The 24,087-nt window shown below is 44.0% G+C and overlaps 4 protein-coding genes across 4 annotated transcripts; 2 read left to right on the top strand and 2 right to left on the bottom strand.

Moving 5' to 3' along the window:
- The first annotated feature begins 1,288 nt into the window (after nucleotides 1–1,288).
- cxcr3.1 (chemokine (C-X-C motif) receptor 3, tandem duplicate 1) lies at nucleotides 1,289–5,074 on the top strand. Its single transcript, XM_086113501.1, has 3 exons — nucleotides 1,289–1,397; nucleotides 3,008–3,412; nucleotides 3,506–5,074. The coding sequence occupies exons 1-3, from the start codon at nucleotides 1,377–1,379 to the stop codon at nucleotides 4,214–4,216; spliced, it is 1,137 nt and encodes a 378-aa protein (XP_085969627.1). The 5' UTR covers nucleotides 1,289–1,376; the 3' UTR covers nucleotides 4,217–5,074.
- A 395-nt stretch (nucleotides 5,075–5,469) lies between these two features.
- Nucleotides 5,470–13,775, bottom strand: cxcr3.3 (chemokine (C-X-C motif) receptor 3, tandem duplicate 3). Its single transcript, XM_086113502.1, has 3 exons — nucleotides 13,331–13,775; nucleotides 9,628–10,054; nucleotides 5,470–8,337 (listed from the first exon to the last, which is right to left on the bottom strand). Exons 2-3 carry the CDS (start codon nucleotides 9,973–9,975, stop codon nucleotides 7,594–7,596), a joined length of 1,092 nt encoding a protein of 363 aa, XP_085969628.1. The 5' UTR covers nucleotides 9,976–10,054; nucleotides 13,331–13,775; the 3' UTR covers nucleotides 5,470–7,593.
- A 984-nt stretch (nucleotides 13,776–14,759) lies between these two features.
- On the bottom strand, nucleotides 14,760–19,606 carry cxcr3.2 (chemokine (C-X-C motif) receptor 3, tandem duplicate 2). Its single transcript, XM_086114521.1, has 2 exons — nucleotides 19,346–19,606; nucleotides 14,760–17,235 (listed from the first exon to the last, which is right to left on the bottom strand). Exons 1-2 carry the CDS (start codon nucleotides 19,379–19,381, stop codon nucleotides 16,135–16,137), a joined length of 1,137 nt encoding a protein of 378 aa, XP_085970647.1. The 5' UTR covers nucleotides 19,382–19,606; the 3' UTR covers nucleotides 14,760–16,134.
- A 2,634-nt stretch (nucleotides 19,607–22,240) lies between these two features.
- On the top strand, nucleotides 22,241–23,901 carry cnfn (cornifelin). The gene is made up of 3 exons (XM_086114376.1): nucleotides 22,241–22,480; nucleotides 22,555–22,691; nucleotides 23,633–23,901. The coding sequence occupies exons 1-3, from the start codon at nucleotides 22,369–22,371 to the stop codon at nucleotides 23,720–23,722; spliced, it is 339 nt and encodes a 112-aa protein (XP_085970502.1). The 5' UTR covers nucleotides 22,241–22,368; the 3' UTR covers nucleotides 23,723–23,901.
- Nucleotides 23,902–24,087: the final 186 nt, after the last annotated feature.

Raw genomic sequence — 24,087 nt, forward strand, 5'->3', positions numbered from 1 at the left:
TCAAATAAAACAATTATTATCAGAATAAAATAAGTTTGGTGTAAGTACTATCGCTATAAATAATATTCATTTCGATCTTAAAAGCACATTATGCATACACAAATAGGCGATAATAAAAAGGACACACGCCTTTCAATCCAGTGTGTCCAAAAGTTTAACTGACGCTAGCTAAAATAAAATGTCAGTGAAACTCAAATAAACAAGAAGTGATCCCGGGTGTATGCTGTATCTAAAATCTATACAAAGAAGAAGAAGAAGAACACAATACAAAAGAAATGCATGTGGCATTGTTTGGGCCACACACCCCGGGCAGAATAAAATACAACACAGAATAGTGTCACATGCAAGGTGAAGGAGGAAGTACTTGCCTTTGGATCTGAGGGGTGAAAGTGATACTGATCTCACAAACATTTACTGGCAGATACAGTCAAAAGGCAGCAGAGATTTTGCACGTTTAATAAAAATGATTGAAAAAGTCATACACACTTGGTCCAGAAGTAATGGACAGTGCCAGTGTTTTTGTACCAACACAAGTTGTTGAGGTCCCCTGGTGTGTCTCCTAAACGGCGAATGACGACACCTTATATGCGAAATCTCTCCATTTGAATCACATTTGATTGTTAGAGTTCAACCCCACTGCGTTGGTGTTGAACAAAACAAAAAGTGTCACGTTGCTGTCGAGTTTGATAGAAAAACAAGAAGTGGAGATGAGAAGCCTTGTGAAGGTGTGAAGAAAACAGGAACACGTCTCAAAAAGGCTCGCTCGCTGGCAGGTGTCAGGTCGATGCAAACGACAAAGTAATAAAACGTGATTTTATTTTAAAAAGATTATACGGTTATATGGTCGTGTATAAAGACGTTCTAAGAAACAATGAAGACAATGAATGCAACCTTCGAGCATATGTTGCTAACTTTTCTCGTTTCACATTTGTGTGCTGCAATGATTTTAAATAGTTGATGTTTGAGAAGGGGGGCAAGCGGTCCAGTGGTTGGTGCGTCGACCTCACAGTGCAGAGGTCGCGGGTTCAATCCCGGCTCCGACCTTCCTGTCTGAAGTTTGCATGTTCTCCCCGGGCCTGCGTGGGTTTTCTCCGGGTACTCCGGTTTCCTCCCACATTCCAAAAACATGCACGGCCGGTTGATTGACCACTCAAAATTGTCCCTTGGTGTGAGTACAGATGGTTGTTCGAAGTACCTTTGCTGCAATGTCATTTGCATCCCCAGTCATGCACTCGGGACTCAGCACACCTGCTTTCTGTGGTTTTCGCTTTTTTTTTTTTTTTTCCACTCACATAACCTTCTTGGCTTCCTCTCTTTTAGCGACAGAACTATTAGCCCAATTGTCTGTGGTGCTTACATCTGCTGTGTTATCAGCCATGTCATATGATTTCAGCGTGGTAAGTTTCTTATTATTATTATCATTATTATTATTATCACAGCCATCCCGAATATGGGTAAAGATGTTGGGAAAAAAAAGTAAATTTATAATTATTATTTTCAGACATGCACATACTGTACGTATTTTATTTTTACACTTGACATGTTCCTACGTTTATATTTCGGGAACATCTGTTGTGTGTTTATTTACTTTTTAACTAGGTCAAGAACAGGTCTATCTTCGGTGTGAGTGCCTCTTTAGTGTTTAAAAAAATAAGAAGATAAAATAAGATCATTCCCAAAAAAAAAAAAGGAACACGGTGGCAATACCGTAGAAGTGATTTACAAATGTGGTGCGACAGCGAGACGGTCACGAGACCCTTCATTGGTTACACCGAAGGCAAAGTGCAGTGTTTTGATTGACGCCATCGGACAGATTTGGATTTGACTTTTAAGTGTTGACTCTTGTGGTTCTAGTTTGGGCTGTTTTCGTCGTTTATTCGTTTCGCGATAGACACGTGCATCAAGTGGGACGAACGGTTAGCATGTAGTTTTGGGGTTTGACTCTTTTCTGGGTTCTTTCCAATTCCAGGTACACGTAAATGATTATTGGGTGAAAATCCCAGCGTCTGAATCGAAAATAAGACAAAGTACAACAAAAAAAAAAGCATACCGCTTGTGTGTCACGTTATCCCCGTTGTCGTTTTGGTTGTCATCTGCTACTGGACAACATTTTGTATGGATAGCAGATTTGGCAGCAGGTACATTCATGTTGTCACTCTTCGTCTTAAACTCGTGACCAATCCGAGATGTAGTCTGCCCTCGTGCAGGTGGCACAGGTTCCCAATGATTGTTGCATGAAAGAAACAGTTCTGAGTATGTCCCCTGTTGTTTCGACAGGCTGCGGCGACACAGAGCCACCCCGTGGTTACAAAGAAAACCACCAAAACGTGTTTTTTTTTGGGTTGTTTTTTTTAACGATACTGTACTTCTTATCTCAGAGGATTTCACCTCCGCCACCTTATGCTGTGTTTTCATTGTTATTGCTAATTTATTATATTTATTTCACAAATATATTGCTAATGCTATATTTTATATTGCGCTTATATTGAACTGTGTACAGTTCTTTTCTGAAACATTTATTTTGTGCAATGAAACACTTTGTCCCTCCCAATTTTGCTGCTGTAGACTGCAAATTTCCCCAGTGGGGGACAAATAAAGGTTATCTTATCTTATATTATCCTGCTCGGGGTTGCAGTGGGGAGCCAGAGTCTCTCCCAGTTGACTTTGTGGACTGGTCAATAACAGGGCACGTGTAGAGAAGAATCCATCACCAACAGTGACACGAAAGCCAAACAATGTGTTTATCAATAGACTGATGAATTGAACAGATGATTGACAGACCGACCATATAGATAAACCAGTTAGAGCGAAAGATGGACAGACCGACAGGGGGGTAGATGGATTGACGGGCCAACAGATACAGTTAATGGACAGCCTGACAGACGGATTGACCGACTGAAGGACAGAGGTGGAAAATTGCTCAATAGACCGATTGCCAGTTAGATGAACGTCAGGTGAACCGCTCCGCCACGGGTGACGCAACGCCTAAACAATGCATCTGTTTTAGAGCTCTCTTCTGGAAAGCGGTCATTCAGTCACCTTAGATGGGAACTCGACGCTCTTGGATGGCGTGCTGTTCGAATATGACTACGAGAGTAACGAATCGTACCACAGCAACGAGACGTTCAACGGCGTGTGCGACCCTAATGAGGGCCAGCACTTCCAGGCAGTCTTCAGCCCGGTCCTGTACTCGGTGGCCTTCCTCGTGGGCATTCTGGGTAACGGGTTGCTCTTAGGAATTCTGACTCGGAGCAGAAAGACGTGGAGCGTGACCGACACCTTCATTCTGCACCTGGCCGTGGCCGACGTCCTGCAGCTGCTCACGTTGCCTCTGTGGGCCGCACAGGACGGCCAGAGTTTGGGATGGACCTTTGGCACGCCTCTCTGCAAGATCGCCGGTGCTGTTTTCACAGTAAGTCAAAATATATTATCATGATGATGATTCTTATTATTGTCGTATGTAAGCATACCAGGAAAAAAAAAAAGGTCATCTTTGCGCACTCAGATCAACTGCTACTGTGGGATCTTCCTTCTGGCATGCATCAGCCTGGACCGCTACTTGTCCATCGTGCACGCCACCCAGGTGTACTGCCGCCGGAAACCCTGGGTCATCCAGTCCAGCTGCCTGGCCGTCTGGCTCCTCTCACTTCTCCTCGCCGTGCCCAATTTGATCTTCCTGGAGGCGGTGGAGAACACGAGGCGACGCAAAACCCAGTGCGTGGCCAACTTCGCCTCATGGGAGCTCGCCTCCCGCCTCCTCTGCCACATCGTCGGCTTCCTGCTGCCCTCGCTCGTCCTCGTCTTCTGCTACTCGTGCATCCTTCGTCGGCTGCGTTGCGGCGCGGGGGCCGTCCAGAAGCAGAAAGCGTTTCGAGTCATCGTCGCGGTGGTGGCAGTGTTCTTCCTCTGCTGGACGCCGTACAACGTTACTCTCATGGTGGAGACGGCTTTTTTGGGCAACAATCGCACCAGTTGTGAATTCAGAGCGTCGCTGCAGAAGGCCATGAGTATCACCCCGATTGTAGGCAACCTCCATTGCAGTCTCAACCCCATCCTGTATGCCTTTGTGGGCGTCAAGTTCCGTCGTCAGCTCCTGGACATCCTGCGGCTGCTCACCTGTAAATCCGAGACGGGAACCAAATTCCAGTCGGTGGGCGGCAGGAGAACCTCCATTTGGTCCGAGTCTACGGAAACCTCCAACTCCCTCGCAATCTGAAGCGCGTGTTAACAGAGGCGTGCACACATCAGAACCAAACCCCTGACAAAATACCACAACCCTCAAGTGGCTTCTGGAGGCTTTAGGCCTTCGTAATTTGGAGCAAATCTTGAATGTATGTAACATTTTTCTTCAAGCATCGCTTTGCTTTCCAACAATCCTGACTCACTTGTCAACAGCATATACAACGCCAATAGTATTTGATTGTGCCATTAAATGTACGCGAATAAAATGTATTCGTACACGTCGTCTGACACCAATGATTATATTTCAAGATTTCAATGCTCAGGGACAGGGAGCGAGTGTGGCCACAAATAGTGAAAATCCACAAGTAAGGTAATATAGTTGCCACCCCAGAAAAGGTTTTTAAGCGCCTATAGATACCACTGGCCACAAGATGGCGGAAAAGTATTACTTTGCTATTAGACTGTGCGTCGGCCAAGAAGCTCCGCCCCTCTTGTCTTAAAAGTACAACATTGAAGCATGATTTTTTTTAAAATTCACGTTTGTAAAAGAGTGAAACTATTATGTGTGCTTAGAAGTCATATTATAACAGATATTGCTTTAAATGGAACTGGCACCCCCCCCCCAAAAAATAACATTTGGACCTTTTTACTTTTGCACCGTTAGTCTGTAATTTTGTTTTTTTTTACAATTTTTTTTTTGGGGGGGGGCATGTACAGTATCTACTTCTACTTAAGTAAAGTGTCTGAGTAATTGAATGAATTAAAAAATAAAGTTTTTCTGATACCGCATTATAGAATTTTAATGACTGCAGTGGCATGTATGCAACATTTCAAGAAAATCATCTTGCGGGATTCTGACAGGAAGCGAACGAAGGAAAAACAAACAGCAGCTTCGCACTCTTGTGCAATGTGCAGCTTATGCAAGAAAAAAAATATCAGATGATAAAGGAGAACAGCGGAGTGCCTGCAAACTTCACCCAACTATGCATGACTGTGATCAATCTGTTCAGGCTTTTACTTGTCGCGGCTCACCATGAACATGTTTATTTGAGAGGGAACAAAAAGGACATTTGAGCTGCAGTTACTCATAATCCAAATTTGGTTGACTGTTTTCATGCATTTGATCAGGCCGAAGGAGACGTTGTGGACACCGAGAAAGGTTCCTCCACCCTGTTCAACACAAAGAGGCATCTGTGAAAGTCATCTTTGCGTTGACGTGACCTCAACTGACAAATCAGGTTGGTCTGGTTGGCTGTGCAAGACAAATCCTCCAAAACAGACCGGGAGTCGACAGTCGACACGCAAACACTTTTAATAGTCTCGTAGACGCACATGACCGATGATGTCACCCGATGTATCTACGTCAACCTGCTATGTTGCCTGTACAAACATGTAGTAGTGAAAAATTTCTTTAAAAAATTGCAGCATTTGCCCAAGGGGTAAATTCCCTTGCCGACACTAAAACACGCATGTTGCATAACGGCGGAGTTCTCGCTCTGCTGGTTTATGGAGTAAAATGGTCTTTGTCATAAGATAAGATATCATTGTCAACTTTATGAAGTTGGTTTAAGATCACACAAACACTGATAAGGACAGGAGCTTATCTTCTAACATATAATAATATTTAGCTACTACAACTACTGTACTAGAAAAACACTGCCCAGCCATAAAAAAAAAAGTCACACACTCCACAACAGAGTTAGATTTCCTTGTCACTTTGATTTTTAGCACAGCATCGTTTGGATACGTTGAAGTGTTTTGGGTCACAGCTGTAAGCCCTTCTTCAGCACGTTACAAAGATTCTTACAATCTGGACTCTGCTAGTGGGGGGTTATATGAACATCAATCAAATAAAAACATCACTCATAACTTTTTCACTCTGTTCCGTTCTCACTGACCATACAAATGGACGGTTAAAGCATCTTGCTTACTTAACTTTTAAGTACAAGTACGTAACTCAGGTTAGTAACATATGAGAGAACACACGTCACTTCCTGTTTCTCACACAAAGCTGTCCCACGAGCAACATCGACTCAATCTAAAAATCCTATTGTTAGAATAACAACAACAATCATCATAATGATGACAACTTTGAGGTCGTGTCAAGAGAAGGCAGTGTCGACACAGGTTTACGACAACAGCAACAATTAAAACACAGGCATTTAAAAACGTGTAAACAATGTGACAAAAAGCAACGCTGTAAAAACTGCGGTTGAATAAATAAATGATGTCCTCTGGGACATGAAAAGTCAGCGCACATCTCAGCTCTTGAAGCACATGACACAAAGTTCCCTTCCACGAGGCATCATGAATAAGCCACCCGTGTGGCGGGGATGGGACGAAGTCACAAATGTACAAGCCATGAGTCTCAAATCTTCACTTTCAACCAAGTCCAAAGTTAGATCGAAATGTCAAGCAAGTGGAGGAGTCATGACTTGGGTTAGGTCGATCATTAAGTCGAGTCAAGCTCAGTCGCACACCAACCACACTTAGCGTTGACACTACTGCACATGCTAATGCCGAGCTGCACTTGCGTTAGCTAGTTGGACCAAAACGTTCACAATCACAGTTCTTAACGTTGCCGAACCAGTCTCCGCATTGTGTTATTACTTTGTCTTCTCGATTAAACACTTAACCTACTTTGAGCGGAGTTAACGATTACCCGATTGTAGGTTGGCTACACTGTGAAGTTAGCAAGGGATGCCCGTCACGGATTAAGTTGAGATCGTAGTTGTGGCTCTGATCTGTAAGTTGCAAACCTTGCATGTTGCTCTTCTCTTTTTCAAAAACATATCGGTTGGAATTCAAACAGAATTATCTTCGGAACTCCCTGCTTGGGTCTCGCTTTGTAACATACTGGTGGGGTTGCCAGGTTTGCGTGCGCGCTATACAGCAAGTAACATTTCTTTCATAAACAAAGCAAACTTGGAAAACGCATACCTGTATTTTTTCTTGTCAACGGGCAAGACAGTGGTACCTTGACTTTGAAGAGAATGCATTCCGTGAATAACATTGTAAGTAGATTTATTTGTACTGGTTGTCCAATGATTACCCGTTTCAGGTTCCCCCACAAAATGGCATAATTTTTTTAAGTGTTTTTAAAAGAAAAAAAATATAGCACTGTATTTTAAAATATAAACATAAAAACATAATGAAATATACTGAAAGAGAATGTAACTAAATAATTTAATGGAGTGAAATTAAAATATAAAAATTGCCAAAGTGACAACTAGCAACTTGAACCAGTAAGGGAGGGCACACGAAAGTCAAGTTCCGCATTCGATCGAGTCTCTGTCAAGTCTTGGTTAGCCAAGCAAGTCGCCAGTTTAACCTTAATACCTGACTTGAGTCTGAGTCACATGACCTGATATCACTCCCCCTATGTGGGAGTGATATGTGGAAATTCCACAGCTACGTGGAAATTTTATGCTGCACTTGTTGCTCCACACTGGCGATCTGCTTTAACTCCTCCGTATCGGGACTTTGCTCGAGCGGGGCGTCGTCACCTACGCCCAGCTCCCACACTGAGCCCTTGGGTTCCGCTCTGACGCAACTCAGCGCCGCCAGCGTCCACTTCCTGAAGTCGCCGCTCAGGCCGAGGTAGAGGAGCGGCCTGAGGCAGGCGTGGACGCAGCCCAACGCCGCTGTGACCGTCAGCGCGGTTCTCGGTGAGCTTTGCTGGACCCCGGATGAACTGTTCGAGGTCTTCTTCGCCCCGGCGAATGTGTCCACGACGAGCGCGACGTTGTACGGGATCCAGCAGAGCGAGAAGACCCCGACCAGGATGAGCGTGACCGCCCTCTTTCGGAATGTTTTGGCGGGGCGCTGGAACCATAGTGTCGCGCACGAGAAGCCGATGACGACGGCGGCGGCTGCGCTAAGTACGTGGTGGGGAAGGCGCGATGCCAGGCGCGTGTCGGCTGGGTAGTGGCCGAGGACACACTGGGTCCTCTCCTCCTTCCACGGATGCCGCTCCAATACCATGAAGAGCCACTCGGGGATGGTGAGGAGCAGGGAGACGAGCCACACGGTCAGGCAGCTGAGGTGGGCAAACATGGGCTTCTTGTGGGAGTACAGCTGCTTGGCCTGGACCATCCAGAGGTAGCGGTCCACACAGATGATGGCCAGGAGAAAGATCCCACAGAAGAAGTTGAGCTTGGGAGAGGAAAACAACGTCATTTTGTTTGTTTAAAGTGGGAAAAGTACAGATCCCCGACTCCTTACATCAGGGGTGTCAAACGCATTTTAGTCACGGGCCAATTCGGAGTTACGTCTTCCCTCGGTGGGCCATTATGAAAGTGAAACCAAAAATGTACACAACAAATTAATAGAGTACTAGTTTTGAGATCAGTCAAGTCAATTATAATAGTTTGTTCAATTGTTGTTTAAGTGAGTGTAAACAGGGTAACAAAATGATTGCAAAATTTCAACGTTATTTATTACACATGACAATTTGACATTTCGGTACGGATTTTAGCAATTTGACACACATGATTTGCTCTCGCGGACCACATAAAATGACCTGGCGGGCCAGATCTGGCCCCCGGGCCTTGAGTTTGACACCTGTGCCCTAGATTGTTTATGACCGCATCCAAATAGGCAAAGACATTCCGCAGTCATTGGCTGATGAACTCACTGCTATTTCTGCTTTTAAAAAAAAAGTTTTCTCACCTATCTTACTATTGCTCTGCTATAGTATTCCTCGTCAGGCTACTTTCGGGTTGAGTGAACGCTGGCGCATTTTGGCTGCCGCTGCTCAACCCGTATTGTTTTGTGTTATTTTTTTTTGTAAAGTGTCCTTGGGTGTCTTGAAAGGCGCTTATAAATGAAATCTATTATTATTATTATTATTATTATTGTACAAAATGAAAACAGACAAAGCATCATCAATGAGTAGTTCTGCTAAAATGATTGACATTTTTGGCTCAAGTATACAATAATTCGTGATCCTTGGGATATTTCGCTGAAAGCACCCAAGAGACGTGTTGTTCAAACCCCCGAGGGTCCATTTCAAATTGCAGGGGGAAATGCCGTATATGTCACATTGAAGACATTTTCACTTTCCTTCCCCCCCATCTCATCCCCCTTCTGCGAAATGCCTGGAGAGCTTTCGCTTTCACTGAGCACGTTTCCTCCACTCTTTTCCATTTCCCATCAGAGGCCCACAGAAACAATGAGAGAGGAATGGATGGATTTTTCATGAGCAGTAGCGGGAAGTAAGAAACTAAATATCATCCGTTACTGTAACCAAGCAGAATTATTTTTTTTTTATGGTTCTGTACTTAATTGAGTTGAATCTTTTTTTACACAAGTTTCTGTACTTAACTGTGGGTCAATTTGACACCTTTCATGACTAGTCCCATATATTACATTGTGGACGTAATTTTGCCTAAGATTTGTAAATAGAATGTAATGGGAGGTGAACAAAAACAAAATGGTCCAAACCTTAAAAATAACTGCGCTGATCTTGCAAAGAGCGAGCCCGAGGCACCATCCGCAACTCTGGGTGGCCTGCGCCGCCCACAGGGGCAGCGTGAGCAGCAGCAGGACGTCGGCAAGGCTCAGGTGGAGGATGAAGGTGTCCGACGTCCTCCACGCTCGCTTCTTCAGCGCCAGCGCCGCTAGCAGCAGGCCGTTCCCGAAAAGGCCCACAATCAGCACCACCGAGTAGACGAGCGGGATCCACACCGTCCGGCCACCCCGGGACTCCGGGTCGTCATCTTGGTACACGTAGTCGTCGTCGTAGTCGTAGCTGACGTTCAGGCGGAACAATCCGTCCAGGTCGATGTCCATCTTGGTCCTTCCGCTGCGGAGACAACAGTGCCGTCCGTCTTCAGAAGGCTCTTGAACAGATGAAATGGTTCACTCCTCCCTGCGTTTGGAGAATGTCCACCGCAAAAAGGTTTTTGAAAGAATACCAGTCGAGGTCTCACATGGGAGGGTGTCATCATATGAAGGGCAGTGTGGGTTCAAATCGGAAGTTCCCCGGCCACATGCGCGAACACTCGCTAAAAAAGATGAGCTTCAGGAAACCCCACACCCCCGACGTGAACTGACAGTGACTGAGAGCTCTTCCGCTTTTTCATTCACATGAGGTAGATATAAAAGTCATGAGTAATTGATGCAACGATACGGCAGAGGTATGAGAATGACTTTGAGCAGTGAGATGATGGCAGAGATCTTTCAATCAGTTTTGTGTGTGCCGTACGCAACAGTGAACCCCCATTAATCACGTCGGGGTGCGGGGTTATGTTCCAGAGTGACCCGCAAGTGGGGAAAATTTGCAACATATGGAGCTGAGCAATATTAACAAATTTTTAAATAATAATAATAATAATAATACATTTTATTTATAAGCGCCTTTCAAGACACCCAAGGACACTTTACAATAACAAAAAACACAAAACATATGTGCTAATGTCTATTACCAATCGGAAACTAATCGTCACCTGATGGCTTAGATGCAGAAACGATTGTGCGCAACTTCCCGTAATACACCAGAAATAGCAATCAATAGCGAACAATTTTTGTTTCCCGGAGCGTTTTTTTATTTGCGTTAGTAATACAGGTGCAACGATCGATCAGCACCGATTTCCTTAATTTCGGGGGATCGGGATCAGCAAAAATCGCGATCGACAGGTCAGAAAGATCGGGTTGTGTTTTCGCGTGGGAGTTCTTGAGAGTTTTTTTTGTGGGTCTACTCATGCTAAGCTTGCCTATCAAAGTTCATGGGGAAGTTGTACTGGCTATGGGGGCTGAATTTTGAAGAGGACGCCACAAAGCCAATTTGGGGGTTCACACTGAATGTCAAATTTCTAAAGGATAATTTTGTTTTTGAACCCAGGGAAGTGACCCTAAAATGGTCATTGCAAACCAAAACGGCTGACTTGCTGAGTCTTTTTGAACATGGCTTCTTGAGATCTTTTGATACTTGAACTAAAAGGAACCTCTTAAGTTCTGACATTCATCTTCAGTCGTTTAGCTTTGACCATTTCAATGACGTCACCAACGTGTGGACTGTCACCAAGACGGAGACCAAGCGCAAAACAAATACATAAATAGCAGCCACCTAAATTGCTCCCCCATAATGTAGGTCAGGTTTTGTGTAAATGCTGAAGTCACCACACACAAACGCGCGCGTCATCTTATTTGTCATATTTTTAAACTTCGTTTGTACATAAGTTGACTTCAACATTAACATGAGTCATGGTTTCTTCTCACAAGTAACACTAATGACAATGTCTTAGTGACTTACTTACTCATGACAACACACTGGCGTGCTTTGTATTTTGTCACCTTAGGGCAGGGATGTACTAACGTCTAACGCAGGCAATAATAATATTTTTTAAAAATGAGGTTTTAAGAAACGTGTTCAAACCAATACACAATAGGTCATTAAATATAATAAAAGAGAAAATATATAATTGATTTAAATGAACTAAATACACAAAAAAGTCTACGTCTGTTTTCTAATCTTTAGCTGTATGATACCGTCTAACAATGAACTTTTTCATTTTTTTGTGTTGTAATACCTTGAACCATAGACTTTTTTTTTACATTTTATTTTTAATAAGATAAGATAAGATAAAATATCCTTTATTTGTCCCACACTGGGGAAATTTACAGCCTCCAGCAGCAAGAATGTAGGCAGAAAGAAGAAGAAAAAACAAACAAACACCGTTCAAATAAGTGCAATATAAATACAAAATGGATAAATCGCAGTGCTATTCACAGTTGTTTTCCACATCATTTAATTATTATTAATATTATTGTTGCTATTTTTTATTCAGCAGCCTGACAGCAGTTGGTAGGAACGAGCGTCGGTATCTCTCCTTCTTGCAGCGCGGGTGTAACAGTAATGTAATGTCTCATGACTTAATCTTGAAACATGAAATAATTTTCTAAATTAAAAAAAAAGTGTGATACGATGGAACCAGTTAGCATTTTTTAAACTTTTCAAATGACACTTCAAACATTAAAAAAATGAATTTCAATTTTAGAAAAAGTGTGATCTGTTGTTAACTTGAGCAACAAATAACACCCTCCCACCAAAATCCTGATTGTGCATTTAGCTCATCCACCACATGACGATTTTTTAAAAACTACATTGCGTGTCACATTATCTTCTTACTCAAGCGTAATCCGACCGGACGCGTAATTTTAGCTCATTCCATGATAATATTAAGGATAACAGCGAACGTCACACAAGCACCAAAGTAATTGAGACTAAATTGGGTTTGCCTTACACTTGAGTTGTAACATACAAGTATGTTTGGGTGTTTGAGATCACAGAGTCCCGAGTTCCCATATAGACCAAATCGGGCTGTGCGCTTAGGCACATGTCCATACAGTAAACAAATACAATGCAGCTCAGCCTCTGGCTAAGAAAAACAGTGTTAGGTAAACACAAATTCCATTGTCATTTCAACAGCCCCGTTTGGTTTGAATGATACCAGATACACACACACACACACACACACGAGTCAATTTACCGCTTGTAAATAGATGTACAGTACATTTTTGGTCCCCTCAAAATAACAACACATTGCCATTAGTATCTAAACTGTTAGCAAGAAAAGTGAGCACACCTCAAAGTGAAAATGTCCAAACTGAGCCGATTGCCCTTTTCCCTTCCAAGTGTGCTTTTCACCAAAGTACACACAAAAACCCCATGCAAGCACGAGGAGAACATGCAAACTCCACACAGGAATGCCAGAACTGAGACTCAAACCCAGAACACGAGAACTGTGCGGCAGACGTGTTGCCCAATAGCCCACCATGTGAAGATACTGTTTTTATTTTCATTGTATTACTAATCATTGTCTGAAGCAACAGTCGAATCAGTAGAAACAGAATTCGTTTGAGTAAATTATATCATATATTTTATTGGGATATATCATATATTTTATTGGGACACCACTGATTATATGACAATGTCAGTGTGAATCTTGTATAACACGCAAATTTACCGTCCCCTCAAAAAACACAAATTAACGTCTGAACTGCTGGTAACAAACGTGAGTAAACCAATTAGTGAAAATGTACAAATCGGACCTAAGTACCCATTTTCTGTCTTTGGGATATTCTAGCCAAAAAGCTGAAAACTGTGAGGCACACGTAGAAAAAGAATGACAACAATGGTGCTCACCTTAAACAGATGATGACAGCTGCACAAGGTTCAGCTCGTTCGTGGTCCAAATGAATAACAGGAAAAAGAAGCCCACTCCCCCCGCACACTTCCACTGCGGTGCAACGCAACACTTTTGGGTGGAGGTGCAGAGTGTCTGCAAGACGTCAAATCCAGAAGAAAAACGAAACCCAGAAGCTTCGCGTTCTTGTCATGCTGACTAGGGGTCGCAGTTCAGACACACAAAACGCGCGGTGGTGACTGAAAGAACCGAAAACAAAACACGGAGAGGGAAAAACAACAACAGACACACTCCACAACAGAGATTAGTTTTGGTAAATCGCAGCAGGAGTGAATGACTAATTAAGTCGTCGCGTCTGGATTTGTTCGAGTCAACAAATGTTACTTAAACGCTCCCAATACACAACGCACGACGACGGCATGCATGGGTGCCCTTCAAAATAAAATCAAAATGTCGTCAGGATTCGAAAATAACGATGACAAATGCCAAAATCATGAGTCATTCATGTTAAACTTATTATTACAGTAGTATAAAATTCAATCAGCATATTGTCTATGTTTAGTAAGGAATGAGCATTCGTTATGTTTTTATTTTGAAGACTTCTCAACTCTTCGAATTTTCCGGACACGGGAGGCTCTGGCTTGACGCTTGCGAACAAAGACGGACACAAAGCGGGCGCAATGACAGCTCACGGCCGATAGAGAGCGCTCTTTAGTAATGTTCAACTCTATGTCCATCCATTTTCCGAACCGCTTGATCCTCACTAGGGTCGCGGGGGGTGCTGGAGCCTATCCCAGCCATCTCCGGGCAGTAGGCGGGGGACACCCTGAATCAGTTGCCAGCCAATCGCAGGGCACACAGAGACGAACAACCATCCACGCCCACACTCACACCTAGGGACAATTTAGAGTGTCCAATCAGCCTGACATGCATGTTTTTGGAATGTGGGAGGAAACCGGAGCACCCGGAGAAAACCCACGCAGGCCCGGGGAGAACATGCAAACTCCACACAGGGAGGCCGGAGCTGGAATCGAACCTGGTACCTCTGCACTGTGAAGCCGACGTGCTAACCACTGGACTACCGGGCCGCCCTCAACTCTATGTAAACATGCAAAACAATTTTGGAGACGCAAACGTCCTCCGCTTCTTACGTTGACATCAAATTTGCATTTTTTTGGTTGAAAATGCAAAATAATTTCTTTCTTTTGAATTGAAAAAAAATACTCAAAAGTGTTCAACATTTTTCATTGGTTCAGCTTGTGTGTGGTGTGTGTTTTATGACGGTTGGAAAGGACTTAGTTCAAAATGAGGATTCTAATCTCAGTGGGATATTTTGAAACTTGTTTCCCGTGAATTGAAATTCCAACTTGATATGACAATACACACGAGGTAATGAATTTTCTTTCTCAAAACATGAACCAAGTTAGTGATACAAAATATTTTCCCCTTGATTTTTAACTTTATTTTCACAATATATACAGCAAATATAAAATGTACAAAAATGTACTTTTTTCCCCCTTGATAAAACACACTTGGCAGAAGCGTACGAGAAGAAAACAGTTGACTTCATTCCACCAACAATAAATCTTACAAAACAATTCATAGCACATAGCCAATGCTAATAGTTGTGTGCCACCTTGAACATCATATGTGAGTCGCAATCATTTCCTCTTTTTTTTTTCCTTTCTTTTGCGGCACAGAGCGCACGCATGCAGCTGGATGTTTGGAGCTACAGCAAAAGACACAAAGTCAGCGGAATTGCTTCAACTTTTTTTTTTTACAACATTTACACTTCATTTTCATGCTCAGTGAGAAGAGCGCGTTTATATTCCCAGACTACCAACAACTGTTTTTTTGGCCAAACAAGTATTCAGTCCAGTTCAGTTGTATTTTCCTTGAAATTTCATACATTTGCGTTTGATCATAAAGAACAGTACTATTTCATAAGATTAGCATACGGGAAAATATCCAACAGCACAATAGGCCATCTAAAAATAAAATTAAAGCGACAACATTTTGTATGAGGCAGCACCATTCCGACATAGAGAACATTTTCCAGTCTTTATCCCTCACCTGACTTTTTATTTCAGTGTATGTTCCTTTTTCCCTTTCACTTTCTTAATTTGAGCTTGCAATTTTTGTTTTTAAATTAGGTGTAAAAATATGAGGGGACTTCTACTGCGCAGTACTTACTTACTTGGCTCGACTCGTAATTTATTCATTTTTATTGACAAAACCCGGTACTACAGGTTACTATATCTAGTACCTGGTGAGTTTGGGTTCCTGTCACAAGACACAAAAACATGGGAAAATCACACGTGCTATCGCTTGAAAGCGAGAGCTATTTCTTGAGCAATAATTAATGCCAAGGACTACTAGTTTTATACACACTTCTGAAATCATAAATTTGCGAACGTTATCTTGAATTAGATGAGATGTGGGAAGACACTGATCATGTTCGTAGTTTCTCCCAACAATGAATTAGGAAACCGATACTTTATTTCCGGAAATCTCTGCAAATATTTACAAATTCAAATGATTATTTTTTATCTTATGTGGAGGTGGGGGGGGGGGGGCACGTAACTTTTTTTTCCTCAAGAATGTTGTATAGCCTATGTGCCGTTTTAAAAAAAAAAGTGCACTTTTTTTTTTCATTAGGTACTCTTTATGAAACGGAAGACATTTGAAAAATGTGCAGAGCTCAAGAGCCAGAGGAGTCGGTGCTGCGCAGTGGAAAAGTGGCACTTTTCCGGACCCCCCCCCCTTCCCCTTGACAAGCTATTCACAAACATGAGCTTCTCAATCATCTTCCCACCATGACCGAGTAGGAGGTGTTTTCGCTCTCGGCAGAGCTGTAAGAGCCGGTGGTCTTGCGCTTCCTCTCCCTCCATTCCTCCACGCCCAGCCCGACTCTCGGGCCCAGCAGCCCCTTGCACATGCGCGCCATCTCCCTGCGGAATTTCACCCCCACAAAACCGTACAGCAACGGGTTGAGGGCGCAGTGAGACAGCCCGGCGCTCTCGGTGATCACCTTGCCCATGTCCACAACGCGGCCGAACCGGCAGCCCCCCGCCACCACCTCTAGCCTCTGGAGGCTGTCGGCCAAAAGGAAGCCGTTGTACGGCGCCCAGCAGAGCACGAAAACGGACACCAGGGAGACGATGAGGCGCAGGGACTTGCGCTTTTGCCGGCGGGTGGCGTTGCACAGCGAGCGGAAGATCCGGATGTAGCAGTAAAGCATGATGAGGAGTGGCAGCCCGAAGCCCAGACTCACGCTGACCAGCTGCAGGCCGGCGTGCCACTGCGCGGCGTTGTTGGTGAACCACACCTGGCACAGGAGCGGGGCCCGCCCCTCGTCGATTTTCACCTTGCTCACCTGCTTGAAGACGATGTCCACGCCGCCCAGGCCCAGGCAGCCCACCCAGATGAAGGCGCAGGCTACCTGCGCCTGGCAGGTGTTACGCTTCCAGCCGGAGCTGACGGCGTGGACGATGGCAAGGTAGCGGTCGAAGCTGATGCAGGCCAGGAAAAGGATGCCGCTGTAGCGGTTGAACGAGAACAGAGCGCCGGAGATCTTGCAGACGACCTCGCCGAACACCCATTGGTGGGCCCACTGCGTGGAGAACAGCGGCAGCGTGAAGGCCAGCAGCAGGTCGGAGATGGCCAAGTGGAGGAGGAAGGTGTCGGTGAGGGAGAAGGAGCAGGCGCCGCCGCCGTGGGAGTTGCGATAGCGGCGGATCACGCACAGCACCAGCACGTTGCCCACCACGGCCAGGATAAAGACCAGGATGTAGACGACGGGCAGGTACCTCCGCGCAAAAGCGTAGATGTCTTCGTGCGGGCAAGGGGCCGCGTAAGTCTTACTGGTTTCGGGGGACAACGTGTAGTTGTCATAGTCGAATATCTGAAGACACACAACAAGGTTTCTTTTAAGCAGCATGGATCGTATACCGTGGAGCCCTCACGCCAATTGTGAACAACTGCAAGTAATTGATGCATGTTGGGTTCTAGGAACTATGTTGAAGTGAGCTGTGACGCTTGATGCAGCATCCTCTGACATCTTGTGGCCAAAGAACTACATTGAAGTGAGTTACAGTGTCATGTAGCGAGATGGTGGTGGACCCCAAAAAGCAGGCAGGAGGGAGGAGCAGGGTGTATTTGACGAATTATATTTAATAAAACAGAGAAAACTGAATCCAAAACAAACAAAGTGCTAACAACCAAAACTAATCCAAAGATGACAGTTGCAAGCAAACAGCAACAATGACCCGACACCGAGTGTTCGGGCAGGAGTCCTTTTATACAACTAATTACCAAATGACCAACAGGTGTGCAGCTGCCGGGTGAGCCCTACAGTGCCACCTGTTGGTCCCTAAACCGAATCATGACAGTACCCCTCCCTCAAGGGACGGATCCCAGACGTCCCAAAGTTGTCCAAAAGCTTGCCTCGCCAGGTAACAGGAACTAAAAGCGACGGCAATCCTTGCCTCGCCGCAAAACAGGAACAAACGCGACGGCGACCTTCGCCTCGCCGAAATACAGGAACGATAAGCGACGGTGACCTGCACCTCGCCAGGGAACAGGAACAAAAGCGACGGCAATCCTTTTGGCTGGGCGTGGCCTGACGTGGACGGAGCTCGACGTAACGGGGGACAAGGAACAGCCGGACGTGAACAGGGGCTCGGCCTGACGTGGGCGTGGACGTGGCACGGCTCGTCGTCGACGTGAATGTGACTCAGCTCCAACAGACATGTGACGAGCCTCGGCTCAACGTAGACGCGGACGGGGCTCGGCCCACCGTAGACGCGGCTTGACGAGACGAAAACAGGACAGCCGCATCCCCAGCGCTGCCTGAAAGGGGAAAGGGGTGTCGGCCGCAGACGCGCTCCGCCAGGCACATGGTGGAACAGGGACCAATCCTTAGTACCTGCGGGGTCCAGGTGGTCGGGTCATTCTGTCATGTAGCGAGATGGTGGTGGACCCCAAAAAGCAGGCAGGAGGGAGGAGCAGGGTGTATTTGATGAATTATATTTAATAAAACAGAGAAAACTGAATCCAAAACAAACAAAGTGCTAACAACCAAAACTAATCCAAAGTAGCAAAACAAAACCATGACAAAAAACTAACAGGAACAGAACCATGACAGAAACAAACATGACAGTAGCAAGACGCAAACAATGACCCGACACCGAGTGTTCGGGCAGGAGTCCTTTTATACAACTAATTACCAAATGACCAACAGGTGCGCAGCTGCCGGGGGAGCCCTACAGTGCCACCTGTTGGTCCCTAAACCGAATCATGACATACAGAAGTCCATGTAGTGCTTTGGCGCATTCTTGTGGAAACAGGAACTACGTTGAAGTTAGTTGCTTTTGTTTATGTGTACCTGTTACAGCAAGAGAACATGACTGTGCTGTACAAAGTATGAGACACACTCGAGGTTGCAACTATTAAACATACGGGCAGCACCGTAGCAAAGACAAAAATGGACCCCTACTGTGCTCCTACTTTTATATTCGTACCAATGCAAGCTGTGGTGTCCAACCAAGATGACATACTTCAAAATGGCGCCGCAAGAGTGGCTGCCTTTCCAGCAGCTCCTATATTTTGTTGTTCTACTTCTTCCTTTCATAAATTTGCTGCTGTGAATTGGGAATTTCTCCATTGCGAGACTAATAAAGGTTTTCTTATCTAATCTTATCTTATATTGCTCATTTATCCAGGTGATATTACTGCATTACAGCTGCACAGAAAAGTAATATAATACCTAACAATCACAAATCCATATTCTTTCCACCTTAACATCATATTTTAAGGAGAAGCAACTTGCATGCCTCTCTATTTACTTCCTGTTTGTCTATGCTCGAAAAACAAATCTGATTGTGACATAAAACAAGAACATTCTGATATAGTGGCAATTTGCTCTCTTATGTATTATTATATAGTATATCTGTTATATTTAAGAATATTCTCCAGCAATTTGGCCCTTAATGCGCAAAAACAAAGCAACTCACCCAGTAGTCCTCAGTGGTTCCCATGTAATCATCCATGTTTGTTGCAGATGTGGAGGCAGCACAGTGACCTGCAGACTGCAAAGTGTATCAAGCGAAGCTGTTTTTCGCGGCCACAACTGGATGGAGGAGAATAAAGAAGAAGTCACAATTTCGGGAACCGAATCCTCACACACTTGAGAACATACACAAACATAGCTTGGCATTGGAATGGATGAGTGTCTTATTTTTGCCTTGGAGGAAATTGTGACATGTGTGGGCCAAAAAAAAAAAAAAAAAAGTTTGAATGATCATTTAAGGCAGACAGACAGTGCGTGACTAATGTGGATGCTGTGGAAAAAAGGTTCGAGAGCAGCATCATTAGTTGTTTTTCTTTTTCAATGTTAAAATATCATCATGAACGCTTACACATGACTCCTCTAAATAAAACAATAAGCAGTGCACACCAACAGGAAGACAAGTTTGACTCACCATCTGAAGACGTGCGAACATGACAGGATACAAACATAACGTAGAACATACAGAAAGACAGAAGAAAGGAAAGAGGGAAATGAACAGATGACAGTGATGACATGTAGAAGTAGAAACCGTTCAGCTTCATCTTAATAAAATATATTATAATCACATTTTCAAATTACATATTTATTTTTATTGTCAACCCAACACTAATATCTATTCATCTGTCTAGCTAACTGTCTGTCTAACTAGCTAGCTAGCTAGCTGTCTGTCTGTCAATCTAGCTATCTGTGAGTTTGTCTGTCTAACTAGCTAGCTAGCTATTTGTCTGTCTGTCTAGCTTGCTATCTGGCTGGCTATTTGGCTAGCAAGTTAGCTATCTGTCTGTCTGTCTATATATCTAATGGACTTTCACTCACCATACAAACTGTGATTGTCCAATTACTTAAACTAACTTCAACCTATTAAAAACAAATAACATACAATAAACCTAAGTTGCATTTTCCCATAATGCTCTGTGTTGTTCACACTTCCACATTTTAGGCCAAAGGTAAAAAAAAAAAAAGAAATCTTTTTTCCTGACCGATTTATGTTCACAAGCATCTCATCTGCCAAAAGTGTGAGGAACTGAATCATCTTGTGGTTACTTTTGTCCCGACTGAGGGTCTTCTGTTAACTCTGCACTTGCACAATAGCGCAGATGTTTCTCTTACTTCTGCTCCGGTCAAAGTTGTTTGAAACGAGCGCAGCTTTCGACAAAAAAAGCACATACTCCAATCAAGTAGTGCATGTGCATGACATTTGAACTTTATACACTTATACGAAAAGGAAGACTTTTCAAGGTCTTTCATACGAATATTTGGGCCTCGAGAGTGCCTGTCCTCTTTTTTAAATAGCCACGGTTTCGCAAAGTTATATGACCCCCGTGCAGGTGCAAAAATGGGCCGAAATTGTATGGTCAAAAATAATCCGAGCTCGCTTCCCGTTCATTTTAAGACATGGCTTCTGTTGACTTTATACTCGGGATGCCACGCATCCCTCCCAATTTTCAAAAGTATCATGACAGGGCTTGCCATCCCATTTCTTTGTAATCGCGTGTGAGGAATTTTTTCACCAGGCCCGATGTACTTGAAGTTTCATGAGTTTCTGTGCATGTTTAGACCCTCAAAAAGTGCTTGTTTTGTGAGAAGATAATAAAATAATTTTAAAACTCCAACAGGGATCTTGTAGTGGTCACTGCTTTGGCCCTTCTCAACATTTGTTTCAATAGTATTGCATTCCCTGCCACCACTTTCTTAAATGTAAAAAGAAAATAACTTTCACGGCCAATAAAAACAACGATCCAGCGAAAGCAAAAGACATTTGCTTTCAGTTTCTTGAATGTGACACACTGTATTAGCCAAAAAACAAGTTGAACTAAGTAAGGCAGAGGACTGATTAACCGTACTATCCTGCCCCCTATTGGTGTGGGGCGGCATGTGAGATGATAAACGTTTGCCTTTTTTCCATGATAGCCTAACGGCAACAAAACACTTTCACTTCCTTTGTTTAGTTGTAGGCGTTTCAGAGTGACACGAGGCTAAATTGTCACGGTTCTCTTTTCAAATTTCTTTGTCGTGCTATATTTATTCAGCCAAAGATTATATAGCGACAGCTGCATGCATCGACGTACGACCAAATCAAATTTGCATTGGAATGAATTTATGAAAGTATTCATGGTACAGCCCTAAAAAAAAGCTTTACGGTGTACCGTATTTTTGTCTACCAAGTACTTCCTGTTTTTAACTCTTTTCTCAAAAAACAAACAAACCATAGAGTAAATTCTTAAGATTGCCCAAATTCTGGGGTGCTTGGATTTACTTTCAGGGTACTTCAGCAAAATGGGCTGGACACGCCTATGATTATAGGACACATTAGTGGAAAAAAGTTTGGAGTTTTTTTTATACCACAAACACCTAGCAATAGAAGATGAACATAAAGTCGGCGTTTCGACATTTTATATTCACTGTACCTAGGGAGGGTGTTCAAACAGTCCAGAGTGTACAAACATAAAACAGAAACTACAGAAAATGGATGGATGGTTCTTGTTTACGTGTGCCATGCGATTGGCTGGTGACAAGTCCAGGGTGTACCCCGCCCCGAGTCAGCTGGGATAGGCTCCAGCTCAGCCGCGACCCCCCTGAGGACTAGCGACATAGAAAATGGATGAATGGGTGATTTGTTCATTTGGACGGCGAGTATAATACATACTGACCAAATACAAACACGTTTGACAATTTATCATTCGAGGGTCACGCTCCGTAGATGGTGTGTGTGTGTACGTGAGTGCGCGTGTGTGTGTGTGTGTGTGTACACAACACACGCTCTATTCTCATTCATCCTTCGCTCTTCAATTATTGCCAGCCGATAAAAAATAATATGACACAAATGAATCATGTTGGGTGCACCCTTTTGACTGGTGCGCTACGCCCTGTAATCAAACACTCGAGGTGGGTCATGTGGGGGTTAAAAGAACCCACCCGAGGGTAAATGTGCGCAGCGGTGAACATTTTCCTTCCTAGCTCGCAGACATGTCTTTCCAGCCCAGCGTGATCAACTTCCAGCCTCAAGTCAGCGTCCACCAGTCCACCATGTCCGACTGGAGCTCCAACACGCTGGACTGCTGCGACGACTGCGGCATCTGTATGAGTTGAAACCATCGAGCGGCGTCCAGTGGCGCAGTGGCGCTCTAACTGTACACTGTCTCTGGTTCACAGGTCTGTGGGGGACCTTCTTGCCGTGCATCCTGGAGTGCAAGGTGGCTCAGGACCACGGGGAAAGCTGCTGCCTGGCCTTCCTCCCTGGCTCCTCGGTGGCTTTGAGGACCAGCATTCGCCACAAGTACCGCATTGAAGTAAGTTTGGGAGGGTTACAATGCTTGACAACCACCTTGTTTGGCGCTCCTGTCCAGTAAAAGTAAATGGCTTCATTTTTGTTTTTGTTTTTTTAAACCAAGATGATATATTTGTTAAGTGCAGCTCAGTTATCTTTAACGTTTGAGCATGTTTGCCTTTAATCTTTTCGATCTGTTTATTTAAAAACTATAAACTGGGGCTCTGAAGTTGGCAGACTCACAGGCCAAAAAGGTGAGCCCAGAGTGCAAAACAAGTATGGTGAAGCAGCATTCAGCTGTCATGCTGCACACGAATGGAATAAGATGCGTGAAGACAGCCCCACATGTGGATTTTTTTTTTACAGTCGCAAATTACCGGTAGTCTTTTTTTTTTTTGGTCAGACATATGATTGGGGTTTTCATAGCATTTTCTTTTCTTCTTTTTTTTTTCAAACATCTTTTTCTTGGTGTGTATGTACTTTTATCAATACCTTACCTGTGGCACCATTAAAACTTGCATTTGGATATGCAACCATTCATCCACTGTGTGGAAGCTTGTTCTCAGTCGGGGCACTGTTAAGATGGAGCTCATCCTAGCCGGTAGACCCCAGACTCCATTTGTGGCCCGCCAATCGCAGGCCACAAATGGAATTTTTGCAATGTGTTCAAATTGGAATGATGTGAATCGGATCAATTATGTGGTAGTAGTTGCATGTCAAAATAATGGGCGGATATAAAATAGGGTTTAAATGTTTTCACCAGTCACATAATTAGTAACATTTAGTAATCCCTTTTATTCGCATAATTGCCCACGTGTATCCTTAAATTGTGGCCTCCATGCTGCAATCACGAAATACGTTTTTACGATTAGCACCAGAAGCACCGGCCCCTCTTTTGAGGAAATACTGCATTGTGTATGGTCAAAATATCTAACCGTGTGTATCTCCCGCTTCCTCCCTCAGGGCTCGGTGTGTAACGATTGGTTGGTCATGACCTGCCTGACGCCGTGTGGACTGTGTCAAATGGCCAGAGAGCAAAAGATGAGAGAATAAGAATTCGGGGGAGACAACCAATCACAATTTGGAGGACTCTGTGTTTGAAGTGACATTATGAATTGACATACGAGTCATGAGAAGTCAACAGGATGAATGATAATACTTCTCCTTTTTCTGAGATGAAATAAATTACTGATGTTATCTAAACCAGAGGTTCACCACCTTTATCGAGGCAAGGCGCAATCGGAAAATTTAATAAAACACCACCAAAGAGGGGTTTCGACGGGTCCAAATTAACAGTCATCATGTTGGATTATGGGCTGTGGTGTGAAAAAGCCCAGCGATGAACCAGGGCGAGCGGATTCTGCGAATATGGCCACAGCGTTTGAGAGCGGTGACAAGCGCTTGACTATTTTTTTATA

The sequence above is a fragment of the Hippocampus guttulatus genome, chromosome 6, assembly GCF_054856545.1.
Source record: "Hippocampus guttulatus isolate MCC_2025c chromosome 6, RoL_Hgut_1.0, whole genome shotgun sequence".
Taxonomy (NCBI): domain Eukaryota; kingdom Metazoa; phylum Chordata; class Actinopteri; order Syngnathiformes; family Syngnathidae; genus Hippocampus; species Hippocampus guttulatus.